This window comes from Prionailurus bengalensis, chromosome E1 (assembly GCF_016509475.1).
Source record: "Prionailurus bengalensis isolate Pbe53 chromosome E1, Fcat_Pben_1.1_paternal_pri, whole genome shotgun sequence".
NCBI lineage: Eukaryota > Metazoa > Chordata > Mammalia > Carnivora > Felidae > Prionailurus > Prionailurus bengalensis.
This window is the reverse complement of record NC_057347.1, coordinates 56,073,956-56,085,976: the sequence shown is the minus strand read 5'-3', so window position 1 is coordinate 56,085,976 and position 12,021 is coordinate 56,073,956. Positions and strand designations below refer to the sequence as shown.

Sequence of the window (12,021 nt, the reverse complement as noted above, 5' to 3'; positions counted from 1 at the left end):
GAGGGGGTGCTGGCCGGAAGGAAAGGGGGCCGCAGGCCTCTGGCGCTGAAGTTGGACAGCCGGCCCCCATCCCCGCGGCGGTGGATTCCAATAAGGGATTGGAGCCCGGAGGCGACCCCAGTCCTAAACCCTCCAGGCCCGGGGGTCCGCAGCTCTGGGGGTGGCGCCGACGCCCCCAGCGGCTGGCTCGGGGGAGGCCGGGAGTGAGCGTGGGCTCAGCTGGGATCCCCGCGCCGCCGGAGGGGCTGCGTCCGCCCCCTCGGGCTGGAGGGCGGGCGGCCACGCCGCAAATGCCTGGGAGTGTTTGACTTTGAGTCAGTTCCCCGCCGCGTGAAGGGTGCACACACGCACACGGCCCGACACCGCCCGCAGCGTGAGCGGGGACACCGTGCCCCCCCCCCCGCCCACCCCCGTCGACCCGCCCCCCCGCACCAGCCTGGGGCGCACTCCAGTGCGGCCCGCGCAGCCCGGCGCCGCGTGACCGCCCCCCCCCCCCCGAGGCCCCCCAGCGCTCCCACCACACCTACGCCCCGGCCCCGCCCGGCGGTCAAGGTCCGTGGTGGCCCGGCGGGCGCCAGCCGCGTCGCCCCCACCCCGCCCAGCCTTCACCTTGCCGGAATTGGCTCACCGACGCGGGGTTGGGGGTTTGGAGCGGCTTTATTTTTTTTAACATTTTTCCAGCAGACCACATCCCCGCCCCCCGCTCGCGGTCCCCCGCCCCCCGCACATATACCCTGCACACACACACACACACACACACACACACACACACGCCCGGCGCGCACAGACAGACACGCTCCCTCCCTCCGGCGCGCTCTACCCCTCGCTCGCCAGCCCGCCCGCCGCGCACGCAGCCGGCCCCGGCTCCCCGCGCCCGGCGCCCCGCGCCCCGCCGCCGCCGAGCGAAGCCGGGCTGGGCTTGGAGCTGCTCATGGAGCAAGTGCCGGGCGAGATGGAGATTGAGCGCAGGGAGCGCAGCGAGGAGCTGTCCGAGGCGGAGAGGAAGGCGGTGCAGGCTACGTGGGCCCGGCTCTATGCCAACTGCGAGGACGTGGGGGTGGCCATCCTGGTGAGGTAGGTGTCACTCCGGCCCCGGCCGAGCCCGAGTCCGGGGGAGGGCGGGCGGCAGCGGCTCCAGGCAGGGGCGGGTTCGGCCCCGGGTCCGAGCTCCTGAGCTCCTCCGGCGCCACCTCTCCGGCTGAAATTGGGGCCGGGCCTGCCCGGGTGCAGGCAGCGTGGGGCTTCCCCGGGGTGGGCGAAGCCCTGGCTGAGCCCGTCCTGGCTCTGGGCCAGGGGCTAGGAACTAAGAGGCAGACACAGAAGGAGGACGCCTCTGTTCCCCTCCTCTCCCGGGGCCTCAGAACTCCTGGCCGAGCCTTCCTCGCCAGCGACCCCAGCCACCCAACCCAGCTGTCACAGGCACACGTTTCACCCACCCTTCGTCGGGGGCTCCCCATTTTAGAGGCAGGAACACTGAGGCTCAGCCTAGAAGGCGGGCAAAGAGGAGCAGACCCCTCTCTCCGGCGCAGCCCCTTTCTGTGTTCAAAACCTCTTGGAAGGACAGAGCCAAGGGCCAGAGAATAGAGGTCAGAAGGAGTAGGTCACAGGGGGGTCCAGTTTTCCCAGCCGGCCCCTTCCTGCCCCTAGGGGCTGGGAGGGCAGCGAGCTCCCAGGTGAGGCACAGGTGAGTGGAGAAGCAAGCAGTCCCTAGGGTACAGTCCCTGCTGAGCTTGGTGGAGGGAAAGGAAGAAGCTTCAGGAGTCAAGGCTCCACCCTGAAACCACCACTTGGGGAGGAAAGGCCATGTGTCTTGGGCTCAGAGGTTATCCAGGTACCACATGCCCCTGAAGTGACACTTACTGTTCCTCTATAGTTAATGTCCCCAACCCCCACAAGCTAGTGACTGACTATAGCTGCAGATTGATGCTCTCTTCCCACACGCGCTGGTCCCCGGGGCGGAGGGGGGGGGCGCGCAGACCCGCAACTCACCCTCAACCCCCTGTCAGCAGCAGAGGGAAGCTGCCGGATCTCCAGCAGAGTAGGGCAGTCTTACTATTTGGAGCTAGGGTGAACCCTTGCTTGTGAAAAGGAGGGTTGAAATGCATGCCTGTCTCCCAGTCCTGGCCCGGCTTTGGCTCCTGTGCCTCCCCGATGCTCTCTCCCTTCTGCCTCCCCCAGGCCTGGGACCTGCCCAACTCCGTATTGATATGCCCTGATTCCAACTTGGAAACAGATTTTGGAGAAAAAAGAACAAGAAGCACTCTTGAGTGGCCTCTTCTTTGGGGGAGGATTCTAGAGGAAGGGATATGGGGATGTGGGCAGCTCCGAGGCCCAGAAACACAGGGGGGATGGCGGGGAGACCAAGAGGGGGTTCCAGATCCCGAAGCCCTCAGACATTCTGAGGCGCCGACCTGCACGTGGGAGCACCCACACAAGCACACTGTGGGTCGTGGAGTCACAGATGCACCAGACTGCATCCCTGGAGGGTGGCTCTTAGCCATGTATGCTGGCACACGCCAGCCCACCAGGCCTCAGGATGCACCCGGTGAGCACATGGGTCACCCGGAAGAAAGGAGGTGGAGTCCACGGGACCCTGGAGATTTTCCGTCCAGATACCTTGCCCTTTGCCAGGGAGGACGTGGAGGGGACGTGTCCAAGATCCAGCTCCTGGGGTACCACCCAACTTCCCCAGGAATGGGGGGGTGGGGTGCAGAAGAGGGAACTGACCACTAAGGCCAGGGCTGTTTCTGGAGAGGCTGATGTCTTGGCAAGATTTCCTTTCTCTCTGTGCCCCTGCAGTTCCCCATTCCCGACTCTTAGGGAGGCTGGGTTTGGGCTGGGGGAGGGGGGCATTTACCAATGTACTCAGTGCTCAGTGAGAGGCCCACAATTAATCTGAGAAGGCCCGAGATAGCAGTTAGGTCTCGCCTGCTGGTCAGCCCAGGCCACACTTCACCTGACCCCACCTCTGTGCTGACTGGAGCCCAGCTCCTCCCTGCCAGCCTCCCTCCTCCAAGCCACACCAGCCTTCCTCTCCTGGGTCTCTTCCTGCTCTCTGCCCCATGACTGCCAGTTGGGGGAGGGCTGGGTTAAAGGGGCTATAAGGGATAAGCTTCTCAGGTGTCCCAAAGGCCCCTCCCCAGTTTGTCACGCCCCCCTCCCCAACTTTACTCACATCCACAGGGACAGGCCCCAGTGAGAGCCTGAGAAACTGGTCTGACCCCTCACTCTCAGGTCCTCCCTCCCCACTGGGCTAAGGCCAGCCGCACCCCCACGCCCTCCCCCCCTCCCCCTGCCCCAGGAGTGAGCAGCCACGAAGCAGTGGAGTGGCGGTGGCCGGTGGCCGGTGGCCGTGGAGAAGCAGTCTTGGAGTCTGAGCCAGACCCCGCACCTGCAGTGCGACCGCCCAAGCTCTAGAAAGTCTCCCCTCCCAGCTCTAGAAAGGCTCCCCTCCCAGCTCTAGAAAGGCTCCCCTCCCAGTTGTAACTCTGCTGCCTTCCCCCTCGCACTCAGACAAGCCTATTTCAGGCTCTACTGGAAACCCAGATGCCTCTGGGAGCTGAGAAACTCCCCAAGGCTGACTGGGAGGGTCGAGAGTACACGTGGAAGGGTGGAGGGGCCGGGGAGAGAAGCCCGGATGAAGGAACAGAGCACACGACCCCTAGACTCCCCTGGTCCAGCGCAGCCACTCCCTGGGACTGTCACTTCTCAGGGGCCACAACCTGGCCCTGGGTGTTGAGGCAGGAGACCCATTGGGTTCCAGGCCACCATCTCCCTGGCACAGCCGCCTCCCCGAAGTTAGGATGGGGAAGCCATCGAGGCAGGGACCGTCTGGGCTCCTTCCTGGCCCTGCTACCCACTTTGCTGGGCAATCTTGGGCACGGATTCCTAAAACAGAATGTGGCGATAAAGGCAGTGGCAACCTCAGGAGCGTTTTGCAGGATTAATGAGACAATCTAGTAAGTGCTCAGTGAGTATTCCCTGCTATTTCCTCCTCAGTGAAATGGATACAATGCCTGCTTGGTCGAGGCAATTAAATGAAATAACAGGCTGGGACGTTTTGCATATTGTTACACGCGCCGGGCGAACAGCGATCATTATTTTTATTGCGATGTGAAACGCCCGAGGTCTAAGATACTCATTTAAGTCCAGATTGGGCTGTTTACATTTGTCCTTCATTACAGGGCCTCTCCAGAAAAATCCAGTGTATTTTCAGCCTCATTGCCTCATTTGGCCCCCACCAGAATATCTGTGGAGTATCGAGCCAGAGGATCTCCTCTCGCGCGTTTGCGGACAGGAGGTTGTGAAGTAGTTTGCCCAAGGTCACCCTGGGTCTCCACATGGACTGTGTCCCCGTCACTCCCCCCCCCTCCCCCCCCCCCCCCCCCCCCCCCCCCCGCCAGCAGCCGCTTTGTCGCCGGGAGGGATTGGCCTGGGCCAGATGCCTTACTTTCTGCATCTGTTCTGGGCTCTTTGGCCAAAGGGCTGATTTGGCAAATTATCGGCTTTCTCTGATCGCAAAGGGGGGAGATACCCAGGGGTGTGAAACAACCTGACAAAACAGGCCCAAGACGTTCCATCCCGTTGTGGGAAGTTCCGATGGAGCCTGGGTGTGACCTCCCACCACAGTCAGCTCTCCAGTATCATCCTGCAGGCCACAGGGCCCTGGGCCCTGAGGTGATGGGTCAGAGGGTGTGTGAGAGCCAGGCTCTGCCGTTGGGTTGTGGGACCCAATCCAACAGGCAGAAAGGAAAGAGTCCATAAAAGGTGTCAGGGAACCCCTAATGGCCTTGAGGGGAAAGCAGTAGCCCCCGGGCACAGCCTGGGCACTCTGGGAAGGCAAGTCTGACCAGAGGAAGAGTAAGGAAGACATTCCACTGCGTGGACAGAAAGGCTGGCGCGCTCAAGGAATGTTTTACCAGCAGTACGTGGGCTGGAGGAAGATGGCTTGAGTTGGGCCGGTTTAATCCCAAATTAAAGGACTGGAATCCCGGATTAAGGACGTTGACTCTGGCCGGTAGACAATGGGGAGCCGGTGAATGTTTTTGAGCGGGAGAGTGACCTAATGAAAGTGATGTTTGACCTAATGAAGTGTATTAGACAATTTCAGATAAGCTGGGGAGGGGAGGAGAGAGCTAGAAAGACCTGGGGTCTGCCCCCAAGACGTGCGCAGGCTTGTCGGAGAGTTGTGAAGTGATTACAGAACCACGCGAGGTGGGTAAGGTGAGTCAATAGCTTTAATTAAATCACCCAATCAACATGTTCTGCAGGCCGAGGAGGGAAGCAGGTAGTGAAGAGGGAACAGACGGAGCTGGCGGGAGGACTGGGTCTCATTGCTTCTCTCCGTTGACCGGGTGACCTAAGTCACTTGGGCTGTACTTTGTTCACAGAGAAAGCCCTACCTTTATCGTGATAAAGGCTGGCATTTACTGTGCTGAGGGCTCCCCACGTGGCTTCTCCATGCAGCCTCATAACAAGCTAGGAACAGCGATGCCCGTCGCACGGATGAGGAAACTGAGACCCAGAAAAGTGAAGTGACTTGCCCCGGGTCGCACTGGCCCGAGATCCCAGAACTAGAGCTCCTAGTGTCTCTGCTGTGACTGGAGCAGGCGTCGAAGGGCGCGTAGGGTCTAGAAAGGAGGCCAGAGCAAGGAAGGCAGAGGCCTGAGAGACAGAGCCGACGGTCTGTGCAAGTCTGGCCGACAGAAATGGCCAGGACCTGGATGGGGGGCTGCATGTAAGCCTGCTCGGCCAGACGGAGGGCCTGTGTCCGAGAGACAGCACCCGTGGTGGCGAGACAATGACTGGTCCTGCCTCTCCTACCCCGCACCCCCTGTATCCTGGCCACCTCGGGGCGGCGCCGGGCTGCCCCTCCTTCAGCGATCACCCACCTCCTGCCAGGTTCTTCGTGAACTTCCCGTCCGCCAAGCAGTACTTCAGCCAGTTCAAGCACATGACCGAGCCCCTGGAAATGGAGCGGAGCCCCCAGCTGCGGAAACACGCCTGCCGGGTCATGGGGGCCCTCAACACTGTCGTGGAGAACCTACATGACCCCGAGAAGGTATCCTCTGTGCTCGCCCTTGTGGGCAAAGCCCACGCCCTCAAGCATAAGGTGGAGCCCGTGTACTTCAAGGTACGTGGCTGGGTGGGTGCGGCCACTCTAACCACCCGTCTTGCTTTGCTCTGGGAACGCTCGGGGAGGGGGCAGCAGAGGTGAGCACTGGGCAGCCCAGCTTCTTCCCCTGGGGTGGCTGTGACAGCGAGGGGCAGCAGGATTGGAGGGCAGCCGGGGCTGGGTCTCGAAGGTGTCTGGTCCCCAAAGCTGCCAGACGCTGGGTAGAAGAGGTGCTGCGGGCCCTGGGAAGCTTCGGGGAGCAAGACGCCCAGGCATCTATTTCCCGCTCCTCCCTCTGCCCCCAGATCCTCTCCGGGGTAATTCTGGAAGTGATCGCCGAGGAATTTGCCAATGACTTCCCACCAGAGACGCAGAGAGCCTGGGCCAAGCTGCGTGGCCTCATCTACAGCCATGTGACTGCTGCCTACAAGGAAGTGGGCTGGGTACAGCAGGTCCCCAACGCCACCACGTGAGGAGGGGTGAGGGTGGGCCGGGCAGCCTCCCTGCTGTGTCCTCCCCTGCCCCCTGACCTCCCATCTCTCCTGGGGCACTGGAGCTGACTGCTGGGGCGGGAACCCTTCCGGGAGGCTGGGTCTGGGGTCTGGCACCCTTAAGAACAGGCACGATGGGAAAGGCACGGGCCGGCTTGAGCCCAGGGCGCCTGCTCGAGGCTACTCAGAGCAGTGAGCCTCGGACAAGTCCCCCTCCAGGAGAGCCATCCCGCTGCCTAGAACCAGAGAGCACCCAGAGGGCCCAACACCAATGCGGCCCAAGGCAGAGAGGGAGGGTCTAGCAGCAGCTAGAGGTTCCTAGCAGGAAGGCTGGCTCATCGAGCCCAGAGGCAGCCCAGGCCAGCTCCTGCAACTTCCTCCCTAGGTACCAGCCACGCGGGGGCTGTTTTTCATCTAAGGCTGACCAGTGCTCCCCGCTGCCTCTGCCTCAACAGGGCTGGAGCCAGAGAATCACAAGGACGTGTGCACACACGTGCACGTGCCCAGGCCCACGAGGGGCCTGCGTGGGTTTCACCACCACGCACACCATGGGGCGGGGGGGGGGGGGGTGGCGTGTTTACTTCTAGGCTGGCCCTGGAGGCCGGGTTCCCAGTTCTGGGGATGGGCTCGAGGAGGGTGGCCAGCCTCAGTGACTCCAGCCGAGTCAGAGCACGAGGGGAGGGCTGGCCCCTAGACATGGTGGCTGGGAACACTCCGGCCTGCCTGGGCCCCCAAGGGGCAAGGCGGCTCTGGGAGCTCCAGGGAGGGGCGGAGGAGGCAGAGCTCGAGTAGGGAAGAGGGAGAGGAGCGTGGGCGGGAATGGGAAGCAGGGGTCAGCCAGCAGCTCAGGACACGCGTTGTAGAGAAACATTCCCAGCAGTTTCCCATAGAAAAGGCGCGTCTCCTCCCCAGGCTCCAAGCTGGCCCACGGAACCTCCTAGACCTCCTGCTCGCAGGCCTCCGGGCCCAGCTCTGGGGGAGGTCCCTGGAGGGCAACCTTGGGAGGCCAGGCCTCCTGACTTTCCTGCCGCTGACCACACTGGCCCCAGCGTGCTCCTGCTCCCTTCCCCCCACATCGGCACCACCCGGGGAGGGAGGGGAGCTCGGGGAGCTCGGGAACTTCTGGCTACAGCCAGGCGGCAACTCCAGATGTGCACAGCTGGGCCCTGGGGATGTGCCCCAGATCCCCAGGGTGGACGGGAAGCAGGCAAGAGCCTAGAGAGCTGCCGGAAGCAGACAGAGGGGCCAGGGAGGGTCAGTTGGGGGGAAGGGGGTTGCCCTCCCACGCCTCTCCCCAGCCTGGCTTCTTCGCTGCTGCCGGAGATGAGTTTGTTTACAGCCAGGAGACAAGACTTCCTGCTTCTAGAGAAAAGGGCTTTTTTTACAGGGGCCTAGAGGGACCGGAGGGGGAGAAGGAGAGAGAGCTGGCCAGTGCACGCCCCAGTGAATCAGAAACACATGGACAGCGTTTCCCGACACGAAGCCCTGTCCCCTCCCCTCTCTTGCCCCAGCCGGACCCCTGGGACTTCCATCTCGCCAAACCCCAAACACGAAGAAACCAGCAGAATCTCAGTCTGCCCATTTCTGCTCCTCGCGGAGTGAGCCGCGAAGGGCCACAGGGGCCCCGCCCCCATCTAGACTTGGGCATCTCGAATTTAGGTCGCTCCCCACCCCCACCCCCGCCAGACATGAAGGGGATTGTCCCCTCGTCCCTTTGCACACTCTCCACCCCCCACACCCGGGTCTCCCGAGGGCGGGGGTGTGGGCCCCAAGAAGGCATGTCTCCCTGGGCCCGGGGCCTACACACCCAACCTACTGCTAAGGTTCAAATGGGTTGAGACAGTGGGAGGCAGTTACACAGCAGGGTCTTAGCAGGGTTTCCATCCAGTTTCTCTCATCAGGGAAGCGGTGGTGGGCCAGCACAGGGGCTTTACAGGCAGAGAATGCCTTTGTGTGGCAGGAAGGGTACCCAGCCGGGTCAACCAGAGGGAAGGCACGGGTCTCAGAATTCATAGAAAAAGAGCTGATGTTGGAAGGGTTCTTTACAGCGTGTGAAACACGTTCACACAGTTGATGTTACTTCAGATGTGATTCGCATGGTGGAGAGAAAGACCTGGGGGCCGGGGGCGGGTGGGGGCGGGACCTGACTTGTCTGAGGCCACACAGCAGGTTCCTAGCAGAACTGGGGTCTAGTGGGTTGCCTCTAAGCTGCAGTGTGATGGGTCTCTTGGAAGATACTGTCCTGCCTTGCCATCCCCTGATCCCTCCCCGCTGCCCCCCTCCCGGTGTCCCCTGGTCCCACTCCATACCCCTCCCCCCATAACCTCTCACTTCATCTGCTATCTCATCCACAGCCCTCCGGCCACGCTGCCCTCTTCGGGGCCATAGGACCCCCCCTCTCTCCTCCCCCCTCCCAGGCAGCACCCTGAGCCGAAGGCCGAGTTCTGAAGACCCTCCTTGGGTGCCAAGGAAGCTGGAGGAATCCCTGACTCGTCTTCCCAGAAAGAGGCAGCCTCTGCTGTGGCCACGGTCCCCACCGGAGCCGCCAGGAGGTGGCGCTGGCTGCCTGGATGCTGACCCCAGCTCGGTGGCCTGTGGGGATGGGGTACCCTTCCTCCTCGAAGAGTTGGGCCCACCCTTCTTAGCTTTTCTACTCTCTGTCAGAGACCCAGCTGAGCAGCTGGCAGGAGTCCGGGGCAGGTCCGAGTCTCTCCGGGAATAAACCAGCCCCGTTTCTGTCTGCCCGGCCAGCATGCAGGTCCCGTGTCACCTATCTAGAGCATCACGCACACACATCTACCATATATACAGATATATTCTATATACGATCTATATATAAAATATATATATATATATATATACATACATATCTATACTGTGTATCTGCGGGGCCCAGGGGCCCAGAGGCACTTGGGAAGCTTGGGTTCTGCCCATCTGCGTGTGGGGCAGGGAGGGGTCCTTGTCATGCTTCTGGGCAGAGGACAGAGTGTTGTGGCAGAGATGGGGGTCCCGTGTCGGAGAGAATCTAGGCCTGTGGGCACGGTTGGGGTGACCCGAGGGCCTGGGTGGGCAGGGTTGGGGTGACCCAGCTTTGCCAGCCAAGTCCAGCCCATTCTCTGACCAGCTCCCCACGTTCCTGCTTTCCACTTCTAGGTTAAAAAGATTTGGCTTCCCCCCTGCCCCCCCCCCCCAAAGGATGTGGCTCCCTGACTTGCTCCAGCCCATATGGGCAAGGGCCAGCAGAGGGGCCAGCGTGTGGGACAGGATGCCTGCCCTGGGGGAGGGGCCGTGGTAAAGAAGCCTCGAATGGCAGCCCCATCTGCCTTTGCTGCTTAGGATCCCAGCAGAAGCAGGGGCTCTATGCTACTGTCAGAGATGACAGGCCAGATGTCCCCATCCCGGGGCTCTGTGGGCCTCGGGCCTCGGGCCTTCCCTCCCCACCTCCCCCCACCCTGGCTGCTGACTGGCAGTTGGTCCTGCCCACCCATCTGGGTCAGAGATGCGGGGGACCGCCCCCCCATGTGTGTCCCTTGGTCGTGTACCGTCCTCAAGGGTGTCTGGCTGCTGTGTGGCTGCTGTGCCTGTGTCCCCTCCCGTCCCTCCTCCTGCAGCCATGCGTCAACTGCCTGCCCTTTTGTAGTTTCTGATGTTTGTAACCAGTCCCAGCCCTGTCATTAAACAGACTCGCTCTTCCCGCGTCTGTGCTGCTCATTCTGTCTTTTCCTGCCAGCTGTCCCTGGCCTCTGCCTCCCCTCCTCAGTTCAGGGCTCAGGGCTTTTCTTGGGAGCCACCCAAGGGCCCGCTCTCCTGTACCTCAGCCTAGGCTGGCCGGGGCTCCTCTGAGTTGGGGCTCACCACGGGAGTGGACGCCCCAACCTGTTTCATCAGGAGCACAGAGCTGGAGACTGGAAGCTGGGCTTTGGGGCTTGTGTCGGGGGGGGGGGGGCGGGGGCGGTGGGGGAGCCAGCAAGGGTGTTTGTGCTTGTTTTAATTTTTTTGTAACGTTTGTCTATTTTTGAGAGACAGAGTGTGAGCGGGGGAGGGGCAGAGAGACAGGGAGACGGAATTCCGAAGCAGGCTCCAGGCTCCGAGCTGTCAGCACGGAGCCCGACGCGGGGCTCAAACCCACGAGCCGCGATGTCATGACCTGAGCCGAAGTCGGATGCTCAACTGACGGGGCCACCCAGGTGCCCCTGTGCTTTTAATCTTTGGTTCTGGAACTCTCCTCCCTAAGGAGGATAGAATGAGGGAGGGAGGAATAGGGAGAGACTTTCAGGAAGAAGGGCCCCTGCTGGTCTCACGGGCCAGTGAGAGAGCCAAGGATCGGGCCCCCACTTGTCAGACCCGAGCACCCAGCATCCCACACGGGGAGAGCAAAGTGTTCTCCAGTTCCCTGCGGAAGGCCAACCCTCCGGAGTTTGAGAAAGGAAGTCTGTTAGTACCAACCTGACACCCCTAGCCCTTTCCCTGTGCTCTCCACACCCACCCCTCCCCAAGCTTTGTATCCTGTATCCCACAGCCTCAGGCTGGCCTGCCCAGCCCCCCCACACAATGGAAGCAACAGCCAGAGCATCAGCTCCCCAAGGAGGGGTGGGGAGGTCACCACCCCTGGGTGGGCTGCAGCAGAAGCAGGAAGCAGCCTCCGCCCCTTGGGAGGACTCCTGGCTGCCTGGGAAGATTCAGCTGACAGGAAAAGTTTTATCTCCCAGACCATGAACTCCTTGAATGCAGGCTATGCCTTCAATCTCTTGGGCCTGGGACAGCAGAAGTGCTCAGTAGAAATCCAGAGACTAAATGAATTCCACTCATAGAAAGCAAGACCCGTACACGGGGCCAAGAGTGAGCTGTGTGCATGAGACGTAAGTGCGGGGTGGAGAGGACGTCAATGGGGCAAGGCCTTTCCAGGGAGGCTGTGTCCCCGGGATGGAGCGCTGGACTCCCGGGGCCAGCCTGCTTCCTAATGCTGTGTGACTTTGGGCAAGCCGTTTCGCCTTTCTGGGCTGCGTGGCCACCTCTAACTTAAGACAGGAGCGAGGGGAGCCTGGGTGGCTCCGTCGGTTGAGCGTCTGACTCTTGATTTCGGCTCAGGTCATGATCTCATGGTTCGTGAGTTCGAGCCCCACGTCGGGCTCTGCGCTGACAGTGCGGAGCCGGCTTGGGATCCCCTCTCTCTCCCTCTCTGCCCTTCCCCTGCTCATGTTCTCTCTCTCTCTCTCTCAAAATGAATAAATAAAAAATAAAATAAGTGAACGAGGTAGGTACCAGGAGGAAGAGGACAGAAGCCAGCCACGGCACTGGGGACGTAAGAGCTGCTCGGGGCAGGGTGACCTGACTGTCAGGCCATCGGAAGCAGCAAATGGAAGGAGGCGAGAGGGCCGACTGGCCAAGATGGGTCTTGAGAGAGGAGGGGCGGAG

General features: G+C 61.7%; 1 protein-coding gene across 3 annotated transcripts; it reads left to right on the top strand.

Moving 5' to 3' along the window:
* Nucleotides 1-517: 517 nt before the first annotated feature.
* On the top strand, nt 518-10,299 carry CYGB (cytoglobin). Of its 3 annotated transcripts, none has more exons than XM_043585656.1 (4): nt 518-1,074; nt 5,902-6,133; nt 6,421-6,558; nt 8,961-10,299. In XM_043585656.1, the coding sequence occupies exons 1-4, from the start codon at nt 932-934 to the stop codon at nt 9,033-9,035; spliced, it is 588 nt and encodes a 195-aa protein (XP_043441591.1). In that variant the 5' UTR covers nt 518-931; the 3' UTR covers nt 9,036-10,299. The 3 variants fall into 3 exon arrangements, with proteins under 3 accessions (XP_043441591.1, XP_043441593.1, XP_043441592.1); XM_043585658.1 differs by having other exon boundaries at nt 525-1,074; nt 6,421-6,594; XM_043585657.1 differs by having other exon boundaries at nt 531-1,074; nt 6,421-6,584.
* Nucleotides 10,300-12,021: the final 1,722 nt, after the last annotated feature.

What these genes read in the sequence shown, in the direction of transcription:
- CYGB (XM_043585656.1), top strand. Translation starts at nt 932, where the DNA reads ATGGAGCAAGTGCCGGGCGAGATGGAGATTGAGCGCAGGGAGCGCAGC. An exon ending in TGGAGCCCGTGTACTTCAAG is followed by an intron (nt 6,134 to 6,420) that starts GTACGTGGCTGG and finishes CTCTGCCCCCAG; the next exon opens with ATCCTCTCCGGGGTAATTCT. An exon ending in CCTACAAGGAAGTGGGCTGG is followed by an intron (nt 6,559 to 8,960) that starts GTACAGCAGGTC and finishes TCTCATCCACAG; the next exon opens with CCCTCCGGCCACGCTGCCCT.